This window comes from Hydra vulgaris, chromosome 05 (assembly GCF_038396675.1).
Source record: "Hydra vulgaris chromosome 05, alternate assembly HydraT2T_AEP".
NCBI lineage: Eukaryota > Metazoa > Cnidaria > Hydrozoa > Anthoathecata > Hydridae > Hydra > Hydra vulgaris.
Window position 1 is genome coordinate 1,565,001 of NC_088924.1, and position 26,973 is coordinate 1,591,973.

The window sequence follows — 26,973 nt, forward strand, 5'->3', positions numbered from 1 at the left end:
TTGTCTAACTCAAATTTAAAGTAACTTTCTATTAAATCAAGATAAAAATTTGTACTTGAATTTTTATTTTGAAAGTTTTTACACGACAACTGTGTCAGTTCGTGCATTGAATATTTTTTATCATCCAAACAATCAAGTAAAGAATAACTTACTAGTAATCTAACGGCTTCATCTATTAAGTATTCTTCATTTATTTTCATATGTTTTGAGATTTGGATTATAAATTGTTTATTTATGTTTTGACCATTGCAATGAGATAAACAGTGCAGTATTTTTAATGGAATATTTTTTTCATTTTTTTCTAATTTTGTTAACACTAAATTGATTGCTTTTATTGCAGACTTTGATTCTTCTTGGGTTAGAATGTTATCATTGTCTAGTATGTGTAACGGATTTGATTGATACCAACTTATATACTTTTCTATAGAAATTTCATGTATATTTATATATTTTATTGCCTGAGTAATAGCGAATGGATGATAACCAAGTTCTTTAATTAAGTTTCTTATATTTTCTTCATTGGTTTCTTTTATATTATTTTTCACATAAGCAAAAGCATCTTCTAAAGAAAAAACATCAATGAACATTTGATTTACGTTGTTTGACCACGTTCTCCATTGTGTGGTAACCAATGTAAATGAATTTGGTTGTTTTGAAATGTACTTTTCAAAATTTTTAACACTTTCATCGTCAACATTGTCGAAAATATACAAAGTCTTTTCATTTTTATAATAGTTGTGAATTTTTTCAACAATCACTTCTATATTAAAAGAATTTTTTTGTGAACCTTGAACATTAAATCCCAATGATTCATAAAGATTATTCATTGAAATTTGTAACATTCCACATGCTGCATCGATCCAAACCAAATTTTCATAAGAATAATGAAAAGTTTCACAGTATTTTCTGGCGATTTGTGTTTTTCCAACACCCGACATTCCACATAATACTAAAGTTGACTTATTAACTTCAATAAAATATTGGTGAATTTGAGAAAGTTCTCTGTCCCGTGAAAAAAAATTTTTAGAAGAAAGTTGAACACCAAATATTGAGTGCACATTTAACACTATAATGAAAACTCAATTAATGTTGTTTACCGAGTAGCAAGTTTAAATTGATTTTTTAAGAACAGAATATTTAGTACAGAACGAATTAAAAATATAAACATTTATTTATTAAATTAAAAAAAAAAAAGTAATAAAAATATAGTTTATATTTAGTAAAATAAAATACAATAACAATTTTCATAAATAAAAAATTTATAAACATATTTTAATATACCTTTGAAAATCCTAAAGTAATTAACATTACTCTAAAGAATACAACTAAAAGTTTAATTTAGTTTTTTAGTGAAAGTTAGTTTATTTTTAGTCACGAGGTTGATTCTTTCTTACATTTTAATCAAACTTAAAGTATTAAGAAGTATCATAATGTAAAAACAGATTAATATAGAGTAGGATATCTCAATCAGATCATGTTAGAAATATTTTTGTTTAATGACATCTTTGTGAGAGTAAAAGAACTTTTTGGTGCGTTAATTTGAAAAAACCATCATTAACTAATTCAAATCTTCCTAAATTTTGAAAATAAACTAGTTTATAAGTTTTTATAGAGTTCTAAATAAAAAAAGAGTTCTATTTAAAAATTAATAGTGTTTTAAATAAAAGTTTTGAGTAGCAACTAGTGGAAATAATTTGTTGGATTAATAAGTGTTTACTTTCTCTCTTTTTTCTAAACATCTTCACTTCCAACAAGGCTGCAAGCAACCACTATTAGAGTTGGAAATTGCTGAAAGAGAAAAGATGAAGTTTGCAGAGCAAGATAAGGATTAACAGACGGCTGATTGCAAATTATATGAATCAGGAAAACAAGATAAAGGGAGCAAATTCTAAAGAAGTGATGTTTGAGGAAAAAAACTCAATGATTCAATTTTTGGAGCACTTAGGAATAGTCACAGTAAACGGATAATTAAATGACAAGCAACACAAGAGTAGTATAAAAGGCAGGTTCTGGGCCAAAAAAAAAAAGTGCATTTTCAAAAAAAAAACGTTTGGCTAAGAAAGTATAGTATTATTTCAATCATTTTCAAAAAAAAACGTTTGGCTAAGAAAGTATAGTATTATTTCAATCATTTTCAAAAAACGTTTGGCTCAGAAAGTATGGTATTATTTCAACCATAATTTCTGAATCAATAATAAAAAAAATTATACTAGTAATATAATTTTTGGCGAATTTTGAACAAATTCTAGGTAGATCATTAATATTAGTGTAATAGTAAAATTGTCCTTTTAAAGCTTAAAAACTTCCAGATTGTCAAATTTTTCATCCCCAGAGTTTCATGTAACTACTAATTTCCTTCCATTATTTTTTACATACTTATCAATTCTTTTTTGTCAACCCATGAGTTGAACCTCTCAGGGTACCCATACCACTTTACTAATGATTTGTTTTTGAGTTTTTGTATAACTTTTTCAATCCTAAATATTTTTTGATTAATTTTTTACAGTTCTTGTTCATAAAAAGTACCTTGTATTTCTTCACCCTTATCATCAGTTACTTTATAAGTCGGCGAATCTGTGAACTGAATCTGTGACATAGTAAAAAGTCCATCTTGGTGCGTATCCTTTTTCAAACGTTACCTTCTTTTTAGTTATCCTAAATCAATCACTGATTAAAAACTTTGGTTTAATGAACTCTGATTGTACCTGGATCTGATCCATTTAGATTCAACCAAACAATATTCTCATTTTTTTTAATGCTAGCTGCAACTGGTGTCATTTTAATTAAAGAATGCCTTGCGTTGTTGTATTTATTTACCATTTTATCTAAAACGTCGATCTATTTTCTAGTAGAATTAGCTGAAAAGTACTTAAACATTTTCTCTTTTATTGTTCTATTCCAACATTTAACTACACAAATTTTTTCTTCATTTTCAGTTAAATAAAACTGAACACCCATTGCTTTAACATGCTTATTATAAAATTCTAAGCCTTTTTCAACTCATATTTTATTACACCTTCTTTCTTTAAAGATTTTATTTAATGCATCAGCAACATCAACTTCAGTTTTACTCTTCAGTGGAGCAATCCATCCATACTTTGAAAAAATATCACTATTAATAAATATTTTATACCGTTATTGATTTGGGAAAAAGATTGCATGTCAATTAAATCAACAGCCCATATTTCATTGATTCCATTTACAAAAACTTTTTATTTTTTTGAAATGTTTTACAACTGGTCTATGAAGTTCGTTTGCAAGTTTGTCAATCCATTTAAATTCTTTGTCGTCGTCTTTTTTACAGATCGTTGGTATTTTTTTGAACACCCAACCCAAACTTTGCTTTAGTTGATATAATAGGTTTTATAATACCTCGTTCAATTCTTTCACGTATTGTTGGATTTTTTATAGCATCCATTTCTTTGAGCACAATTTTAAAGCGGTATTTCTTTTTGCTATACCTGTAAAGGTATAGGTGAATTTATAGGTGTATTTGATCTGACCTAGCTTTTGATTTGCTTTATTTACTGCTTTATTTACATGGTGTTTCCATCCTAAATCGTAAGAAAGGTACACACCTGAATCTTTTTCCATACTTACATTAAAGTACACTAAAGAGTACACTAAAGCTGTATTGTTCATTGAAAATTTGTGTTGGTTATTTCCAATTACCATAATCTTACATTTTTGCTGGTTGAACTTCATCAACCACTCATTAGACTATTCCATTAATACGCCTTTATCTTATTGAAGTTCAATTATATCATTACCATTTTTTATTGCTCTAAGGATTTTCATGTCATTAGCAAAGAATTTACAGCCTGATTTTATTTCATTGGAAATATCATTGATGTTGGGTACAAACAATAGTGGTCCTAGCACTGATCCTTGCAGTACTTCACTTACAACTTCTTCCCATTCAGATGTATTATCTCCTATCACCACTATTTGAAGTCTGTTTTTTTTTTTTTAATATAAAGTAAATAAAAAAAGGATATTATAGATTTATAATGGAATGTAAATAACAATAAGAGAAATAATAGTAAGTTGTTACCTAAAAGTATGAGAGGAATTATTGTTGGAAAGTCTGGTTATGGAAAAACTACTTTATTAATGCATTTACTTTTAAAACCTGGTTGGTTAGACTATAATAATTTACAAGTTTTTGGAAGATCTCTTTATCAAGAAGAATACAAATTATTAAAAAGATGTTTTGAAGAAAAATTACCAAAAGAAGTTGTTGTTGATCTATTTAAGTTTCAAGACAAAATAGAAAAATTAAATGCGAACCCTGAGTTAATAATTTAAGACATTTCAAAAAATTTAAATGAGAAAACAGATATGAAGTGCAAATTTTTTGAAACAGCTGAGGATGTACCAGATCCTGAAGATCTTGATATTCATAAGAATCATTTGATGATATTTGATGATTTACAATTAACAAAACAAAATAAGTGTGAAAAATATTATATAAAAGGGAGGCATGGTAATGTAGATTGTTTCTATTTTGCACAAAATTATTTTATGTTACCTAAGCAAACTATATGAGAAAAAACAAATTTTATTTGCTTATTTCCACAAGATTCAAAGAGTTTAAATCATATTTATAAAGATCATGTTTCAATTGATATGAAAAAAGATGAGTTTATAGGATTTTGTGAGGATGCCTGGTAAGAATCTCATGGATTTGCTATTATATATCTATCTTCTAAAAGAGATTATGGAAAATATAGAAGTGGATTAGATAATTTTTATATACCAACTTGTGAATTTTGAAATATTATCTTGTATATAAAAAAACAAAATGTCTTTCTATATATTATCAAGTGGAAATAGCAATAACATAAAAACTAAGTTTGCTCCTATTATTCAACAAAAGATAAAGAATATGAAATGGCTCTAGTTAGTTTAGCGACATATTACAGTTTTCCTAATATTGATTCTTCAAACAACAATTTTAGAACAGATAATGGAGCAACTTGGCATGATAAAAACATTTCAGAAGGGTGTTATGAGATTACTGATATAAATGGATATATTCAATTGATTATGCCAGAAAACGACCTAATAAGCGCAGGAGTTGCAGGTATTAAACTTGAAGGAAATAATAATACATTAAGATCAGTTTTAAATATTGCATCTAGATATAAAGTTGATTTTACAATTTCAAATTCAGTTAGAACTGTTTTCAGTTTTAACAATGGAATATATTCATCAGGTTACCATGAATCAACTAATATAGTAAACATATTGTTAATAGTATATGTGTTACAAGTGATAAAATAGAATCATCATATATAAATGGAGGAACAGAAAATGTTATATATTCATTTTTCCCAACTGTAGATCATGGATTTAAAATTGTTCAAGAGCTGTTAAACTTAATTTACTTACCAGTAACACTAAAAACGATTTCAAAAATGGAAACTAAATTGCTTGATCAAAATGGAAATCCTTTGAATTTACGAGGAGAAGATTTGTCTTTTAGATTTCATATAAGAGAAAAAAAATAATATTTATAAAATAAAATGAGTAAATATACTAATATTAAAATAAATGTTTTGCAGGGGCAATTAGAAAAACTTAAAAAAGCAAATGAAGATGGTTATAGAGCTAGTATTAAATTATCACATTCAGATCTTAATGGTATTACATGTATTAGCTATAACAAATACGCAATTAAATAGAATTACAAGAGCATATGAAAAAGGTACTGGTGTAATAATTAATTTAAGTAAAGCACAACTAGCTCACAATTCTCAAATAGAGGGAGGATTTATTTGTGCACTTTTACCTTTATTTGTTACAGCTGGAAGATTTTTATTATCAAATGTTGCTCTGGCACTTGCAGCAGGACTATTAACAGGAGTAGGTTCAGCAGCTGGATCAGCTGAGGTTGATAAAATTTCTGGAAGGGGTATTGTGTACTTAAAAAAGAATGGACAAGGAGTTAAAATGGCAGCTGCAGGATCTGGTTTATATTTGAGACCATGGGGTAAAGGAGGTTCTGTAGGTGATGTAATGTACTTATGTAGTGGGAATGAATATATATCAGCAGGCTCTGGTTTATTATAGGACCAAATTCACCATTTGCTAATATTCCATTTTTGAATACGATTCTCTGGTTTTTTTAAAAATCTTTTTTCACATATATAAAAAAATAAAATGACAAGAAATAATCCGCCAATGCATAAATTTATAAATAAATATAAAAGAGTTGAACTACCTCAAATACTTTTTAAGCCACACAAAGATTTAGAGCACCCTTCAGTATTAATAAATGAGAATAGATATAAGATATTTGCACAACATGACATTACAATAAAATCTTTATCACATCAAAATATTCTTTTAAAGTTTGGTGTAGCAGTAAATGAAGGTGTTGCGTTAATTTCACTAAAACAAGAACGTAAATTAAAAATATTAAGTTTACAAGATTCGGTAATATCAGAGTCTGTTGCTGATATTTTAGTAAATGTTGTTAATAATTCTGTTAATGATTTATTAATTATAAAAGGAGATTTCTGTTTTATTAATTTATTGTAAATACTTTTTTTCCCTTATTAAAAATGGAATATAATTATAATAATAAAATATACCCAACTCTTCCAGGTGCACCTGATAAAAATCAGTTACCTGTTGAAAACCAAGCTCATGTATATCGCCTACAAAAAATTAATGAGATTCAAAAAGAAATAGAGCGTGAGAGAGAAAAGAGAACTATATTAAGTAAAAAGTATCATAGAGCTGAAAAAACAATTTCAGCAGTTGATAATGTATTATTAGCAAGCACTATGGCACTTGAAACTATTGGAATTGATTTTTTGACAACAATTATTGCCGCAACAGTAGTTATTATATGTGAGGGTATAGCATTAGGAGCAGATGTGTTAACAATAATAGGCGGACAAATTAATAAAAAATTAAATTTAAAAGCAGAAAAGCATGAAAAGATTAAGATAATTTCTGATTCAAAACTAAATATAATAAGTGATTATATTTCTAAAGCTTTAGTGATAGACATATAAATGACAATGAATATGAATCAATACTTGGTGAACTTGAAAAATTTCAAGTAATGCTTGAACAAATTAGAACAAAAATAAAAACTGAAACTGATGAACAAACTAAGGAATCATTAATTAAACAAGGAAGAAATGAGGCAATTAATATACTCCAAAGTAGATTTAGAAAAATGTAAACGAAGAAACACAAAATAATTTATTAAAATGAAATGTAAAAAAAAAGTAAAATAAAAAAACGTAAAATAAAAAAAAACGTAAAACATAAAATATAAAACATAAAACACAACAACGATTAATGTTGTGTTTTTTATTTTATAGTAAATAAAATGTCATTTCTAAAAATTAAAGATCCTGAAAAAAGAGATCAAATTGTTAAAGAATTCTTAGATAGTAAAAAAAGAATACAGCTGAATAATTCATATGAAAAGATGGGTGAAGCTAATTTACAGTTAGACTGTACAAAATTGTACAAGCCATTAATTGATAGTCAAGCTGGAATAAAAGATAACATATTTAAATTGCACGATCAAGCTAATAAATTTGCATTCACTTTTTCAAAAGCTTATCCTGAAATAATGACTGAGCATGCATATAAAGAGCTAAAGGACTTGAGGCTCGGAAAAATTGCAACAGATTATCTAAAAATTTATACTAATTGTAAAAAGTCTACAGATACTACATTTGGAATACATTCTAAGGATGATAAGTTATACATCGGAAAAAAACCAATATTTATTAATGATGATGATATAACTATTGATAGTAAAACATATTATGGTACTCCTTGTCTTTGGAAGTTGATAACAAAGTTTAATCCTGATAAGAACTTATATACTGAAGATGATCTTAAAAATTATAAAAATATATTAATACAAACAGATGCAATTACTACTGAAAACCCATGTTGCGATTTGTGATGAGTTATTACGGCAAGGTGTTATAAATAGTGAACAATATAAAGCAATACAAAATAATTTATAATTATATCTCAATGCATATAAAAAAATTATATAGCACATAAAAAATGCTAATTGTTCATAATAAGAGATATGTAAAGAAACATGTTGTTGGAAGAAGTGGTATATTTGACAGTATGAAAAAATTATTTAAACGAGCAGCAGTGTCAAAAGGAACAAGAGTATCATCAGCTATGTTGAATAGGCTAGCTGCTAGCAATTTAGGAAGAACTGCATTAACTACTGCTAAATCAGCAGGAAAAGAACTTTCAACATCAGCAATAGAAGCTGCTAGAGATGTTGCAGTTAAAAAATGAAATTAATTAATTGAAAAAGTATCTTTAAAATTAGTTTCACAACCAAATACTGCTATAATTAAAAAAAGTAAAGAAATAATTTAAAATTTAATAAATAATGGAGATGAGGTAACAACAAATATAAATAAAATGAAAATGGGGGCTGCAATAAAAAATCAACATAAAAAAATCTAAAATGAAAATGCTATAAGAATAGAAGATCCAGTTAAAAAAAGACGGGGTCTTAGACTTGCATAATTTTTTATACGATTACTAGTTGGCAAAAAAAAATTTTTTTTATATTGTATATAAAAAAACAAAATGGCAACTTCTGAAATATTAAATTTTACAGAAACACAACTGTTGATGAAAGAATTTAAAGATTTGAATTTCATGAATATGAGCCAGTGGCTCATACAAATCTAAATAGTTCTGGAGAAATAGGAATCAACGTTAAGCAACAAGATTTGTTCACACTTCCATCTGAAGTTTTTCTCTTGTTTGAAGGAAGTCTTCTTAAAGTTGATGGGCCAGCAATTGTGGTATAAAGATTCTGCAGCAACAGCAGTACTTGCTAATAATCCACGGTTTGCAGTAAGTTATCCTGCTACTTGTAACATGTAACCCAGTACAATCTGCTTTATGTCCTGCTGCCTTGTAGGATACGCCTATTTAGGCAAAGGCTAGGAGATGCCAACTCCGATTTAAAACACCCCCTGCCTTGGGGCTCTTGGTTGAGTAAAAGCTAGAGATGGTGTCTCGATAAAAATACTCATCTTGGGCAGATGTTAAATGCACCCGGCTACTGTCTTGTAGAAGGCCTCCTAGGCAAAGACTTAAGGGGTAAACAGATTCTATCTGTTGACCAGCCTCGCACCCTTTCTTCATCTATTAGGCTGGCGCAGATGTATTTTTAATACATTGTTTCAAGTTTAGGATGTTGAATGCTGGATCTTCTTGACTCAATGCATGGGTTTTGTTTATATCTCTGTTTTTATGACTAGGCAACTCATTCTATCATCTCCTAATGAGGATACAGCTCTTAAACTGAAACAGCTAAAAATTATCGAAGTATTAACAGTACCATGTTGCGCATGGATGGTGTCCCTGTTTGTACATTTGGTGTGCATTGCAGAGGCCACATTTGGAGCCCTTTGATACGGATTAGGGTTTATTAGTAGTAGTGAGGCAATTGCTTGGGCTATTAAAAGGTGTTCTGAGTACTATCTATGCTTTGAGTTAAGCTCTTCAACAAATTTAAAAATGAATAAAGTACCAAAAACTATAAAACACAAAAAACCATAATCATTACCAAGTTCCCTAAACCTATCATTAACTAATATTTGTGGTCTTCAAAGTAATTTTTCTTCTGTTGAGTCTTATCTCTTGCAAAGTTCACCAGACCTAATTGCTCTTTGTGAGACTAATTTGAGTTTAGCTGCCTCATCTTGCGATCTTAGTGTTGATGGTTATCTTCCTTTAATTCGTAACGACTCCAATAGTCAAATGCTTGGCCTGGGCATTTACATTCGTAAGAATTCACCCATTTGTCGTGAAACTAGGTTTGAATCCACAGACTATTCTTTCATGTGCTTTCGTTTAGCACCACTTCACTATATTGTCCTTCTCTTTGTTCTATATCGCTCTCCTTCATCTTAATACTGCACTCTTTTTGATGTTAATTCTGATCATATTGACTAATATAGTTGTTGTCGATGACTTTAATGCTCACCACTCTGAATGGCTTGGCTCTAGTGTCAGTGATTCTGCAGACATTAAAGCCCACAACTTTTGCCTTTCTCAATTCCTAATTCAAATAGTCAACTTTCCAATTCGCTTTCCAGACAACCCAAATCATTTACCTTCTCTACTCAACTTATGTCTTGTTTCTGATCCTAGTCAGTGCTTAGTTTCTCCACATTTACCCTAAGGTGCTTCTGATCACAGTTTGATCTCTCTAAAACTAATACCTCATTCTTCTTTATCACCTGAATCCCCCAATTATCGTACCTCTTACAACTACCTTAAAGCTGACTGGGATTCTTTCCGTGATAGAAATCTTTTGTCTTCCTGTCGACATAACTTCGTGGATTCAGGCTGGCGTGGAATCTTTTGTTCCCTCTCGACGATTGACTTTTGACTTCCAGGTCAAGCCTCACTCTCCTCCATGGTTTTCCTCACATTGTGCTGCTGCGATTGCCAATCGAAACCATTACTTCCATATCTATCAGCACAACAAATCTCTAGAAAACAGACGTCTGTTTATTACTACTAGAAACCATTGTAAAAAGGTTTTGTTTAACACCAAAGTCTGCTATTCTCAGGTCATGAAATCTTGTATCTTATTTCAAAAATAAGGCTCTCGCAACTTCTGGAGAATCTTTAATAGTATTAATAATAAGGGCAAACCTTAAATTCCACCTCTCTTGTATGGCTCAGACTTTGTCACCTCACCTAAAGGCACTTAATTTCTGGATCTCGATCTTCTCGTTCTACAGCTGATTTGGTAACAGTATTAACCAATAGGTTTTATCATGCATTAGATAAAGGTGGTGAGGTTAAGGCCTCTTAACCTCACCACCTTTATCTAATGCATGATAAAACCTATTGGTTTAATCATGCATTAGATAAAGCTCTAATCGCTCTTGACATGTCAAAAGCTTTCGATAAACTTTGGCATGCTGGTCTTCTTCAATAGCTTTCTTCTTATGGTGTATCTGGCAACATCTTTAAGATTATTAAATCCTTCCTTTCCAATCGTAGTATAAAAGTTGTTCTCGATGAACAGCACTCTTCTTCTTATTCTGTAACTTCAGGGTTCCTCAAGGTTCCATCCTAGGCCCTATACTCTTTTTAATTTACATAAACGATCTTCCGGACACTCTCACATCTAAGGTGGCATTGTTTGCTGATGATAATACCATTTATTCTTGTTGTGATAAGAAACTAACACTCTCTGATTGCTTGGGGGGGACATTTGAGCTTGAAATGGATCTCACTTCTGCTACAGCATGGGGCTCACAGTGGCTGGTAAACTTCAATACAGATAAAACTCAATTTTTTTCAGCCAATCATTATCGCAATAAGTTAGATCTTCCTATATTTATGAATGGTGATGTACTGGATGAGTCATCTACTCTTCATCTTCTAGGATTAACTCTTACTTCCGATCTTTCTTGGAAACCATATATCAAATCAGTTGCAAAGTTAGCATCTGCTAAGGTTGCATCTCTTTATCAAGCTCAACACTTTCTTACTTTGGATTCTATTATCTATCTTTATAAATCTCAAATCCAGCCTTGTATGGAATACTGTTGCCATATCTGGGGCGGATCTTCTAATGATGCCCTTACTCTTTTAGACAAGGGGCAAAAACGCATTGTAAACATAGTTGGACCTGCTCTTTCAGCCAACCTCCAAACATTATCACATCGTTGTAATGTTGCTTCTCTTTCTCTTTTCTACAAATACTATAATGGGCACGTCTCTTGTGCCATCTACTAAAATTCATCTTTGTGTTATTAGTCATTCAATTAAGTCTCATACTTTTCCTGTAACTGTTCCTAAGTGCTCCAAAAACTCTTATTTGTCTAGTTTTTTTCCTTGAACATCAGTTCTTTGGAATTTGCTTCCTTCATTTTGCTTTCTTGATTCATATAATTTGCAATCCTTTAAGTTGTCCGTCAATTGTTATGTTGCTGTACAATCTTCATCTTTTCTCTTCCAGTAACTTCCAACTTCAATTAGTGGTTGCTTGCAGCCTTGTTTAAAGCGAAGATGTTTAAAAAAAAAAATAGACAAGCATACATAATTTAGAAACCAACTACAAAAGGAACATTTTCATTTAGCATACCTTTAAGGCAAATTATTGTATTCTGTGATGATTACGACAAAATTATTTATGGATTTAAACTTACACTAGCTCTTGCAAGAAAAAGTGATGCAATTTTAGACTTGCTGCTGCAGCTACAGGAAAAGTTGATCTTAATAAAATAACATTGTTTATGCCACATGTGATCCCATCAGATGTAGAAAAGATTAATCTTTATAAAACTATTGAATCAAACGTGACACTTCCAGTATATTTTTGCGCGCGGCAGTGTGATACTATATCTGTTCCACAATCTACTACATTTTCTCGGAGACTGAGCGTAAAGACATGAAAAACAAGATACATTATTGTTGGATTTCAAACAAATAAGGATGGAAATCAAGAGGTTAATCCTTTAATATTTGATCATTGTGACTTGAAAAACATAAACATTATGCTTAATCAAGAAAGATATCCTGCTGTTGATTATAATTTATCATTCCCATCATCAATTTTCAAGAGCTTATAGAGATGCATCTGTGTTGAGTGAAAAAATTTATGGAATGAATGAATTGATCACACAAAACAACATAACTCCTTCTGACTATAAAGATTTATACCCACTTATGATGTTAGTAAACAATCAGAAAGATTAAAATCATCAGTGTAGATGTACAAATTAAAGCAACATTTAATGCAGCTGTTCCAGCAAATACCGAAGCATTTGATGTTGTAATATCTGATAGATTGTTACAATTTCAATCAGACGGAAATAAAATGAATATTGTATATTAAATTTTTTTTGAAAATTAGTCAAGTTTTTTTTCTTTATATAATAAAATGAATATGAAATATACAAAGAAAAATTTAAAAAATATTAGAAGAAAATAACATTTCAAAAACATCTGACAATCTCACTACATTGGTAATGATTGCTATGGATAATGAGTTATTAAATAAAGAATCTATTATGACTGAAGTGAAAGAAGTAAATGAGAAAAGACCAGTTGGAAGACCTAGAATACATCCAGTGAAAGAAGTAAATGAGAAAAGACTTGTTGGGAGACCACTATGCGCATAACTAAGCATAGATGGAGATATTTTGAATTACGTGATGGAAAAGTTGATAATGGTGTTAAAATTGAGATAATAAAATCTGAAAAAAATAAAGTTGAAGAAACAATCACAGAAATCATGTAAAATTTTTACATATATAAAAAATTCTTTATATATGTATCATAAGAAAATAAAAAGATATATATGTAAAGAAAATAAAAAATATTAAAATTGATAAAAGAAAAATAAAAATATAAAAAAATAATCTTGTTATATAAAAATGGAAAACAAAAATGTCAAAGAATTACAACAAATCGCAAAAGAGCAAAAAATTAAATATTATTATAGGATGAAAAAAAGTGATCTCATAAGAACGTTAGAAGAAACTGCATTAGTCAAACAAAGAGCAGTACAAGATCCATTAGTTGAACAAATAGCAGTTCAATCTACTGCAAATTGGCTTATGTCATATGTTCGTGATACGATTAAAAATACAAATAATATAGCAAAAAAAGAATCTGCTACAATCAATAATTCTACTGTAAAAAAAAAATCAACTGAAAAAAGCAGATTTAATTCTATTACAAATTGGATTGTGTCACACATACCTAATACAATTAAAAATAAAGCCAATCAAAAAATCAACTTATAAATTAATTTATTTATAAGTTGGAAATAAAAAATAAACTGGATAATAAAGTTGAAGTAGGAGCAGCAATAGAATTTAAATTAACACAATCATCTATTAGGAATGTTGCAAAAAAATTTACAGCTATAGGTGAAAAAGATTATGATGCTTTATCATTTATGAATCTTGAAAAAAATAGTGCAATTAAAATACTAAATGAAAATAGAAAATCAAAGGTTTATATAGTTCTAACTTGTGAAATGGAGCGTACTGATATTAACACAGGAGAAACTATAACAACAACAGCTCCATTTTCAACAAAGAATCAAGTTGTGTTAGAATCAACAGATTTGAATGAATTATATGAAATATCTAAGGAGAGAATTCTAGAAAATTTTTCATCATTTCAACAGTTAGGGTCAGGTTGGAGGTTTATTTTTATTTAAAAGATGGATATAAATATTATTGAGTATAATCCTATTAAAGCTAAATCATACATTCCACTTGATAAATAATTAGCAACTAAAAAGGCAATAATTAATATAAAAAATGAAGATAATGAGTGTTTTAAGTGGTGTATCGCAAGAGCATTAAATCCAACAGATAATCATCCTGAAAGAGTAGATAAGGAGCTTAAAAATCAAACTGAAAAAATAAATTAGGAAAAAATAGAATTTCCAGTATCATTAAACCAAATAAGAAAATTTGAGAAAAATTGTACAGATATCAGTGTCAATGTATTTGGATGTAAAAATTCATCAGTTCATATTTTACGTGTGTCGTAAAATAATAATCGTAAACATTTAATAGATTTACTATTAATCTCAAATGGTGTTACTAATCATTATTGTTTAATAAAAAGTTTAAGCAGATTACTTTCTTCACAAAGATCTAAGAAACTATGTATTATGCACTATTGCAGAAATTGCTTATTAGGATTTAATACTGAAGAATCTTTATCTAATCATAAATTGTATTGTGACACACATAATTCAGTACGTATTAAACTTTTAAAACCAAATTCAACAATGCAGTTCAATAATTATAACAAATCTATGAGAGTACCGTTTATAGTATATCCAGACTTTGAAAGTTTTATCAAACCAATTAACACTTGTGAACCAAATCTGAATGATTCCTATACTAAGCAATATCAAAGACATATTCTAAGTTCATTCTGTTATTATATTAAATGTTTTGACAAAAGTATTTATCAAAGCAGTCCAGTCACATTTACTGCAAGTAATGAAACGGATGATGTTGCACAAATTTTTGTTGACAGCTTATAAGAAAATATTTATAACATAATTAAGTTTCAAAAAAGATAATATTTACTGATAAAAACAAGCATGATTTAATGCAGCAATATCATGTCATATTTGTGGAGATCTTGAAAAAGATAAATTACGTGACCATTGCCATATTACTGGAAAATATAGAGGTGCTACTCATCAAAATTGTAATAAAAAATTTGTAATTTCAAAATTCTTTCCAGTTATATTTCATAATTTATCTGGTTATGATTCTCCCTTGTTTATAAAGAAATTATTAGGAGGAAGTTGAGTTATATGCCAAACAATGAAGAAAAGTATATTAGCTTTTCTAGAGAAATTAAAGTTGGAAAGTTTATTAATAGAGATGGTGAGAAAGTTGAAATTAGGCGTGAACTTCGTTTCATATAGTTATAGATTTATGTCTAATAATTTAGATAGTTTATCAAAGAATTTAACAAAAGAACAATGTGAAAATATCGGAAAATAATATTCAGGTAAAAAATTAGATTTGTTACTAAGAAAAGGTGTGTACCCATAAGATTGGGTTGATTCTATTATTAAATTTTCTGAAACACAACTACCACCAAAAAAATCGTTTTTTTCAAAATTAAATGATGAAGGTATAAGTGATGATGATTACTCACATGAACAAATTGTATGGAATGAGTTTAATTGTAAAACATTTAGAGATTACCATGATTTGTAAAACGTTTCAAATGTGCTTTTACTAACTGATGTATTTGAAAATTTTAGAGATGATTGTATTAATTGTTATAAATTAGATCCTACTTGGTATTAAAGATCACCAGGATTAGCTTGGGATGCAGCATTTAAGAAAGAAAAAAAAAAAAAAAAAATTAGAATTGCTGAGTGATTATGATATGATATTGATGATAAAGAAAGGAATAAGTGGTGGAACTAGTATGATATCTAATAGATTAGGAACTTCTAATAATAAGGATATGAATGATAAGTATGACCAAAGCAAACAATCAACATATATACAGTATCTAGATGCTAATAATTTATATGGATGGGCAATGAGTAAATCACTTCCAACACATGGTTTTAAATGGATGGATGACAACAAGTTAACAAACTGGAAATCACTTTCCTGTATACTAGAAGTTGATTTAGATTACCCTGAAAATCTACATGATGATCATAATAATTATCCACTTGCACCTGAAAGAATACCCGTTGATAATGTTGAAAAATTAGTACCTAGATTAGTATTAAAGATTACAAAAATTCATAGAAGTATAAAGTTTAAAGAAAAAGCATGGTTAAGTGAATACATTGAACTAAACACAAACCTAAGAATTGAAGCAACTAATAAGTTTGAAAAAAACTTTTTTAAACTAATCAATAATTCAGTATTTGGAAAAACAATGGAGAATATTGAAAACAGAGTTGATATTAGATTAGTTAGAATAGAGATGAAGCTGTTAAATAAGCATCTAAACCAAACTATGAAAGTAGAATAATATTTGATGAAAACTTAATAGCAATACTTATGAAAAGAACAAAATTGCTTTATAACAAACCAATTTACTTAGGTATGTGTATATTAGATTTAAGTAAAATGCTAATGTAAGAATTTCACTATTATTACATAAAGAATAAATATTCTGATTGAGCAAAACTATTATTCACAGATCACAGATATATATTCTTTGGCATACAAAATAAAAACAGAAGACTTTTATGCAGATATTTCTAATGATGTTGAAAGCAAATTTAATAAAAGTGAATTTGAAGAAAAGTACCCAGCAACTAATAATGTAGGTTTTAAAGTTGGTGCTAATAAGTTAGTATTAGCAATGTTTAAAGATGTATCAGCAGGAGCACAAATTGAAGATTTTGTAGGACACAGATCAAAATCGTATTCTTACAAAGTACATGGAAAAGATAACAAGAAATGTAAGGGAGTAAAGAAATATGTTGTTAAAAAATATATAACACATGAAGATTATAAAGATTGTTTATTAAAAAAAAAGATTCATATTAGGAAAATGGATGTAATAAGATCCCATTTTCATGAAGTTTACACAGAAGAGATCAATAAAATAGCATTAAGCTCAGAAGACGATAAAAGAGTTATTTTAGAGATGGTATATACACATTAGCACTTAAAATATGGACACACATGGACACTACAAACTAAAAGAAGAAAAAAGACAATAATTTATAAGTCAATGAGGTCAAAGAATTATTTTAGAAGAAAAAAACAATTTATAATTAAAAAAATGGAAACGATTAATAACAATTATTATAAACATATTAATGTTGAAGAAATAATTTTACCAAATGAGCCACTAACAAATTTTTAATTGATCAAAGCAGCAAAAAAACTAAAAATAAAATATCTTTAAGGTGTAATTGTAAGAGATGAATTACCTAAAAATACAAACAAACAAAAAAAAGAATGTGGAATATTAAATACAGGAGATTCAAGTACGCAGGGATATCACTGGATTTGCTGGTATATAGACCGAGGTAAAAAACTTTTGACTCTTATGCTCAATCAGCACCAGTTAAAATTGTTAATTATTTAAAAAGTCCTGTTTATTATAATAGTGAAAGAGTTCAGGTTGTAAATACCTCATTCTGTGAACACTTGTGTCTATATGTTTTAAAAAAATTAGATAAAGGATGTGATTTTCAGAATATATATATATTTCTATAAATATAAAAATGACTGTTTCGCAATAACAATTCAACTACAAATCAAGTAGCAAATAGTTTAACATCATCTCAAGCTACTAACTTGTTTTTTAGAAGAGATGGACAAAATAATGCAACTAGTAATATTAACATGAATTCTAATAAATTGATAAATGTAGCAGAACCTACTAACTCAAATGACACTGCTACAAAAAATTAATATAATACCTAATCCTAGCAGTTTACAAATAATACCAAATTCAAGATTAACATGCATTGGAGTAAAATCACAGACTCTTGCACCACATACAGGTGCTGATGAATCAGCAATTTTTATTCAAAATGGGGATCCTGATATTTTCAGAAAACTATGGTTAGCAATTACAGGAACAAGTGCTACTAGAGCTATACCAGGTAAAATATTTATTAAAAATATACGCAGATAATACACTTTGCATAGGAAATTCTTCTTCTACAGATATTAACAGAATTAATGGTATAGGTATAACCACTGATTTTTTATTTTCTTCACTTGGTGGACCATATTATGTAAACTCTTTACAAGGTTGTAATGTATCTACTAATACTGGATTAGGAGGATACTTTACACTTGATTTACCATTTGAAGCCGATCTGGCAATTGAATTGATCAATAAAACTGGTAATACACTAACATATTGACTACATCCTTTTATTACATTAAGTCCATCAATACCACAATCAATTTCATCTCTTAAATTATACTCATCAACATTTAGATATTTGAATACAGTTTATGGTAGAGAATATATATTATTGGATATTGTAGGTAATAATAATGGTGTTTATTTAAAATGTGCTAGATTTTATGTTGTTGGTGCATCTGGAAATCAGTGGGAATCAAGAGTACGCATGTATGACGCACTCAATTCTCCTGTAAATATTAACTCTGTTATACAACCTTGGACACCTTATAACTATAGTAATTAAACAACATCTCCTGGATATGATGTTTATAGTTCATGTTTTTACTGTTCATCTGGTTTAGAAAATTTTTATCTTTTTTCATGGAACGGAGCTAATGTAGCCTCATTTAATAATACGTCATCTGGACTAATGCATCAATCAAATGCAACAATTGATTCTACAACTACTATCTCATTTTACATAAATTATACCAATTCTATGCCTAGCGTTGCTGATGGAAGAAGATTAGTAGTTACATTAAACTCTGGGGATGAACAAAATTGGACAATCTGGAAGTTTTTATGCTTTAAAAGGACAATTTTACTATTACGCCTAATATTAATGATCCGCCTAGAAGTTGTTCATTTGTTCAAAGTTCGCTAAAAATTATACTACTAGCATAATTTTTTTTATTGACTCAGAAATTATGGTTGAAATAATACCAGACTTTCTGAGCCAAACATTTTTTTTGAAAATGGTTGAAATAATACCATACTTTCTAAGCCAAACGTTTTTTTTGATAACGCACTTTTTTTTTGGCTAGAACCCACCTTTCATACTACTCACGAGAATGATCTATAGTAGATTGCACAAGAGACGGTAGTGCTTTAGAGCAGCGCTCATTAAAGTATTTTAAAAAAAAGAGAAAGAGAAGCAATATTAAGACGATGTGACAATAGATGAAGGTTGGCTGCAAGAGCAGGTCCAATTATGTTCATAATGTGTTTTTGCACCTTGTCTTAAAGAGAAAGGAAGATCTTGATTATTGCAATAAGGATTATCTGAAAAAAATTTAGTTAAAGTTCACCAGACATTGATAGTCCTGTGCTGTAACAGAAGTGAGATCCTTGCACTTTGGCTACAAATTAATAAAATAATAATCTGCGATATTACTTCCTCTTTAAATTTGCTTTTACTTTTATAAATGAACGCCATTTTTCTCTGTTAATATGCTAATATAATCAAACTCATATGAAAAATAAAAAACTCACTGTCACTAAAATCCCAAGCAGCAACTACAGCAAAATATTATCGAGAGAAAGAAATATCACTTAGGAAGTTTAAGTTTAACTTAAGTTTTGTGTACCAAAACTTAAATTTGATTTTGGTACATTAATGTACCAAAATAAAAAAAAATATTGGTTGATGAAATCAAAAGTAAAAAAATCTGTCAACTGGAATGCTGAAAGGCCAAAATCTGCATCAGTTGTTGATTTATTTCGCTCAATGTTTCATGGATTGGCGTTGCACTTCAATATAGTTTTTATTGTTTGACACAATTTGAAAATAATTAATAAGAACATTTATTCAAAAAAGACAAACCTTTATTACAGCAGTGGTATGATTCTTAAGAAAGATGAAAGCATAATGTAGCATTACTTTTATCATTATATTTTAATGAGTCATTAAATTACAAAGCTCTTTACCACCAAGTAAATAAAATTACAGGTAAAATGAATTATATTAAAAAAAGTTACTAAACAAACTTAGACTTGTAAAACAACATGGCTCTCAATGTTGTTAGCCTTAAATACTTACAAATAAATGGTCTGTTTTCCATAGGTAGTTTGATCAGTGTTTTTGAAATATTCTCCTCCATCAACATATTAAAAATCACTCTTTGCTCTTTAAATTTCTATAACCAGAATGATTCTTTTAATAATGTTACAATATCGGCTAGCAGTTCTTCTATAAGTTGTATAAATTTAGTTTTTAATTCCTTCTATAATGCACTTGAAAAAATTTAAGCCAAGAGTGTTATATGAAGCAATCACTTCATTCATAACAGATATTTAATTATCTGTTGCCACTGGCAACAGATAACAAAGTTTACTAATAACACTTAAACTTAATTGACTTGCATTTTCTATTACATCATAAGTTCCACAAAATTTTCAACAGAAACACAATAAAAGTTGGTTACAGCTGCATGCCAAATATTCAATATGTCATTAATTCACACAACCAACAAATTTTGTGCGACAAACTCACCGCTAATAATAAAAATTGCAACTGCATTAAGAAAACTACATGTCCGTTAAATAACGAATGTCTATCAAAAAACGTTGTATATGAAGCCACTTTAGCATCACCTAATCCCAGTCTTACGGAAAAATCTTACATCGGTATTAATGAAAACGCATTCAAGCTCAGATTTGCAAACCACCTTAAATCATTTAATGCAACCAGGTATAGGAATGATACAGAACTTTCCAAGGAAATCTGGAAACATAAAGACGCAGATAACATGCTTATAATTAAGTGAAGCATAATTAAAAGATGCCAATCTTATAATCCATCTACAAAAAAGTGTAACCTTTGCATCAGTGAAAAATATTTTATTATGACTTTTGATTGCCGTTTACTACTTAATAAAAAAAGTGAATTGGTTTCTGCTTGTAGGCATAGGAAAAAATTTTTACTTTCTAACTTTGATTCCGGCAATTAGAAAATATCGGATCACGTACACTTGACGTCAGATGCCGTTGCAACGCTAAATTTGTATTTTTTATAACGGTTTTTATTTCATATTTAAATAATATGGCTGATGATTGCCAAATGGCATGAAACTTCAAGTTCCATTACAAAGTTGTATTTTTTCATTTAAAATATTTTAATAATATATATATATATATATATATATATATATATATATATATATATATATATATATATATATATATATATATATATATATATATATAAAATGGATAATTAAGGTGCACCCAAAAGTCTTTACAGTTTCATCAAAGAAAACCATGGAAGAGCATTTAACTAGGAAGTTCATGCCTCCTTCCTTCTCAATGTGGCTCTTTGGGCTAGAGCTGCGTCAAACCTTGAATCTCTTGGTTCTGTGCCAGAACTCGAACCACTGCACCACGGCTGCAATAAATATTTCTTTGATGTAGATACAGATAATTCCCTTTTGTCAAGTTCTTTTAGTATTATGTATTTTTATGTTGTAGTTCTACTTGTTAGCTTTCTGTTAGCAGCTTTCAATATTTTAAATAAATAAATTAATTGAAGATTAACCAAATCGAAGATATCATTGATAATGCTTGGTTATAAACTATATTTGACGCAAAGGTATTTTATTTTTAAGCATTCAAAGTTTAGAGTTTGTATTAAAGTATTGGAAGTTTTGTTTTATATGCACTTATATGCAGTTTAACATAGAAGTCCTAATTAAGCGAAGTTTTTTGCCTAAGAGATCCCAAAAAACAGTACAAGTAAGCAAATGGTCCGACTTAACCAGGGTACAACTTAAGCAAATAATTTATAGTAAGTTGATAGAGAACGTTTAAGCGGAATTAAAAACTTGTCAGACTTAATAAAAGTCTTACTTATCCAGGGTCCAAGTTATTGGGATTCTACTGTATGTTTTTTTCAAGATTCCTATTACACATATAGTATAGATGGCAAACTTCTGAAAAGTGGTTTCCATGGTAGTTTACTTTACTTTTTTTTGATAAATCAAAACCTATAGAGAAAATTGTGAATATTCAACCGAAGTGCCATAATCTAGATGTCTAATAAAAAAGAAAATCATTTTTAAAAAACCTACAGAGAGCAATTATCTTTATAATAACTAGTCTGTACTTAATTTTAATAACCGAGTCTGTACTTACACCTACTCCAATTGAACCTACATTGACAGCACTTGCAAATGCGTTGAGAATGTGTTCAGGCAAAATAAGGGGAAATTTTAACAGCAATTGATGATGTCGCCCAGATACAATAAAATGAGAAGAAAAAAAAAAATTCAGCTAAAAAACATTCTGCAAGAAAAAAAACTGTTAGACATAAGCAATACAGCTATGACATTTTATGACATTTTACATATATGAGATGAATAATTGAGATAGATTTTAGAAATAAACAAATGAGTTACATGTTAAAAAGACAAATATGATACAGAAACCATATGTAAAATGCAAATTCATATTACCCCACCAGTGGGGTAATATGGATATATAAGAGGATTTTGTTTTAGAAGAAGTATTAAGTTAGTTATCGAAAATATATTTTTTTTCTCACAATGTAAAAAAAAACTAGATTTTTTTAAATTGTGGCTTTAGGTGTAAAAAATTATTACATATAAAAAATAATGTGTAAATTTCTATTCACCTACCCTAAGTTCTTATAATTTAAAATTCTAATTGGTTTGATGATTTTTCAAATTAAATTAAAATTTATTTCTTAATTAAATCAAAAAAAAAAAAAATTATTTTTCTCAAAAAAAAATTTAACGAGGTAAATTTAATTTAGTTTGATTTGATTTATTATTGAAGTTTTTAATTCATTTTAGTAAACAATATTGAATATTTTTTGTAAATTAAATCAGCGTAAACATTTCAGTTTATTTTTTTATTTCTATTTCTTTAACAAGAATTCTTTTAAGATAAACTTTATAAATTGTTTAAGATAAAAATAGGAAACTTATCTACCTAAAAATAGGAAAAACTTAAGCTTCGCTTAAAATTGCATTTATTAAAAATAAAAGAGAGAGTGAGTGATCAATACCATTAAAATAAGATAAAAAAACAAAGAAATAAAAAACTCACATCTTTGGCATTTAACAATGACATCATTTTGTTTACAAAAACTCAATCCAGATTTTATATCCATCCATGTTTTATCAGGATTACTTTCAAACCAGCTTTTAAATATTTCATAAATTTGTTCTCGAGTTGTATCGCACTCATGTACAACTCTATTTATTTCTTCATCACTGATGTTCAAGAAACGAGCAAGTTTCTTCCAGTGTTTTGGTAACTCATCTGAAAACACCTTGAGCACATCTCTCGAAAGTTTTTCAACTAAAAGATGTAAAGTTATTGAAACAAAGAATAAAAAATCTTGAGCACTTACCTTTTAAAATTTACCTTTTAAATGATCAAAGTCAGAGCAAACTTCTTTATTTAGATCCATTTGGTTTTAAACAGTAGCTTTGCTGAAAAACGTATTAGTAAATTTATATATATATATATATATATATATATATATATATATATATATATATATATATATATATATATATATATATATATATATATATATATATATATATATATATATAATAGGTGGTTACTTTAGAAAAATTAAGATAACAATGATGTCCAAGCAAGAAGAGATAAGAAAAATGGATTTACAAGCTCTATTTAATTAATAAATTGTAAGGTAAAAAGTTCTATTTAAATAATAAATTGTATGGTAAAAAGTAGATCACTTCAATGGTGAACAAGAAGCATTATCTATGATATAAACAAACATGATGAGAATGATTTTGGACACAAAAGAGTGCAAGGAAGTGGTTGTGTAGCCAAAATCATGACCCCAAAGGTGATCCAGCATCTGAGAACCATATTTGACCATAGTGACCAAGTTTCGATAAGGCAAACTGGGAAAATTTGGACGCAGTCATCACAAATCATTAAAACTCTGGCCAAGTACACTTATATCAAAATTTATATGAAACAGGGTATACTTGATTTAAAAAATTATTGTAAAAACTCACTCTGTTCAACGATGGGGCAGGATCACGTTACTGAGTTTTGTATTATTTTAATTGAAGAAGATGTGGCTAAAATGGTGAACTATGTTGATGATATCAATATTCAAGGCTCAAAAAATTCATTTTTAAGCCCCTTATATACATATTAAATTTTTTTTTATATTAGTTTGTGTATCTTCAAATAATAATTTTTTTTTATTTAAATTTTCATTGTTTTTGATTATTGATGTTTTTGATTAGTGAGGCAATTTAAATAAAATAATTTAAAATAATTTATGTAATTATTGTAATTATACTTGTAATAATAATTCCTCTATTTCTCCTCTATTTCTTCAATCATTAAGAATAGTTAAACCAAGAATTTTGAGTATAAATTAATAGTTAAGTTTCTTTAAAGCAGACACAAATTTTGCAACTTGTTTTTAAAATTCTCAATGTCTATTTTCCTATAAGTTATTTTCCAACTAAAATTAACGAGAATGGTTTTAATATTTAAAAGTCAAGCTAATATTATCAATTATTGTCCCATTATGTTTTATAAATCCTTGTTTTAAATTTAAAATCAGATACTAATTTCCAATATTAGACAAAAAGAAAACATAATAACTTTAAAAGTCACATTGCATTAAGTCTATTATTTTGTTAAGTTAAGTTTTTTAAGTTTTTTTTAAAGTTTTAAAAAAATTTAAAAAAAAAAAAAATTTAAAATACCTTTTTAATTATTTTATTAAAAACAATTTTTGTATTTAAGTTTTTAAAAAGTTTTAGAAATTTAAAATACGTTGCAATTTTGTTAAGTTTTTTTTTTTTTAGTTTATATGTTGCTTAATTTTAAATCAATTTTAAATATAATAAAAGAAAAGAAAAAAAAGATCCATAGGGGGAAGAAAAAAAAAAGATAAAAAAGATCAGAAGAAAAGATTTATTAACCACTTAACGAATTTGCTCGACATATGTCGAGCAAACTTTTTTAGCCAAAAAAAATTTGCTCGAGATATGTCGAGCATTACCAAAAATTGGTATACTTTGAGAGCTAGCTCGCTATATGTCGAGCAAAGCTTCTGATTGGTTATTATGATATCTGATGCGCTTCCTGTACGATAAACTCTTCTTTTTATGACTGCCACGCGCCAGTGTTTACACATGGGCGGTTGGAAGTGCATTGCATTGTTTCGTGACTTTTTTTTAAGTGATTGATAATTTTGCATGAATTATCTGTTGCGTAACCTGCATTGTTGAATTATTTGTGCCCATTTTTTGTGTTACTTATAAATATGATGGATTCTGACAGTGACGAAGGAAGTTTATTGGGCGATACCGACTCAGTTCATGTTAGTTCGTCTGACGATGAGAGGAGTGATTCCAGTGACAGTGAAGGTTTCTCAGACGATGATTCTGAAGAAGATGAGCCTACGCTTGCAGACGTGCGTGCATGGCAAATTGAACCTCAACCAACGATACCTCATCCTAGGTTTCCATTTGTTTTCGGCAACCAAAATATTCCTGCTGATGGAAATGCATTAGACTTTTTGAATTTATATTTTGACGATGAACTAATCAATATTATTGTCACTGAAACAAATCGGTATGCATTGCAGAAAGGCGATAGAGATTTTCCTAATACCAATGCAAGGGAGATTCGTGTATTTCTCGCACTCGTAATGTTGCAAGGCAACATTACGAGTGCGATAATACACGATAGTAATAAATGATACGATAATACGATAGTAATAAATATACGATAATACGATAGTAATAAAATCATAAATTTATAAATTTATTGAAATCAACTTTATATTTTATTGTTTAGAAATAGAGAAAATTAAGTTTGGAACTAGGTTCACTTCAATTTTTCAAGAATTTTGCAAGAATTTTATGCAATATTGCAATGCTCGACATATGTCGAGCAAGTTTTCAAAGGTCAATTAGGAAGGTCATAAATTATTAAAATATATTAAAATTTATTAATTATTATTATTTTCCTTTTTTGCATGGTTAAAACAGTAAAATCAATTAAAAAAAAAAATAGATTTGTTTTTGACACACTTTTGAAAATTAATAGGTTCATTAAGTGGTTAAAAGAGAAAAAGATATTTTAAATAAATTTTATTTTTTGCTATTATAGTATATATATATATATATATATATATACATATATACACACACACACACACACACACACACACACACACACACAGACACACACACACACACACACAAAATATATATATATATATATATATATATATATATATATATATATATATATATATATATATATATATATATATATATATATATATATATATATATATATATATATTTATATTTGAAGCCAAGAAAATCAATAGGCCCAAATAGCCTTCCCACAAACATTCTTATTGATTTTAGCTATGAATTTTCAAATATTCTTTCTAAACTATTTAATATATCATTCGTAAATGGGACTTTTCCGAATGTTCTATAACTATATTGTGTTGTTCCAATATTTAAAAATGGCTCTAAACTTTTATGTACTAACTACAGACCTATTTGTCTTTTATCTAACATTAGTAAACTTCTTAAAAAACTTATGTATTCTAGAGTGTACTTTTTTCTTAACTCTTTTAACTGTTTAAATGAATTTCAATTTGGTTTTCGTTCAAAACATTCTACCTGCCATGCATTGAAAAGTATAACTTAAAAAATCAGGAAAGCTCTTGACACTGGTTATTTTGTTTGTGGTATTTTTATAGATTTACAAAATTGTCAATTCATCTTTTTGCTGATGACACAAACCTATTGCATATCAACAAATCGT

The 26,973-nt window shown here is 28.3% G+C and overlaps 1 protein-coding gene across 1 annotated transcript in view; it reads right to left on the reverse strand.

The window, feature by feature from the left end:
- The window catches only part of LOC136080440 (uncharacterized), a 26,257-nt gene extending 2,636 nt beyond the window's left edge, over nt 1-23,621 (reverse strand). The window contains exons 1-3 of the mRNA XM_065797076.1: nt 23,545-23,621; nt 23,224-23,478; nt 1-1,066 (exon numbers count right to left, since the gene is read on the reverse strand). The exon at nt 1-1,066 is cut by the window's left edge and continues 2,636 nt beyond it. Of these exons, the coding sequence (XP_065653148.1) occupies nt 1-1,066; nt 23,224-23,478; nt 23,545-23,590 (1,367 nt within the window). The 5' untranslated portion in view covers nt 23,591-23,621. The remainder of the gene's footprint in view (nt 1,067-23,223; nt 23,479-23,544) is intronic.
- Nucleotides 23,622-26,973: the final 3,352 nt, after the last annotated feature.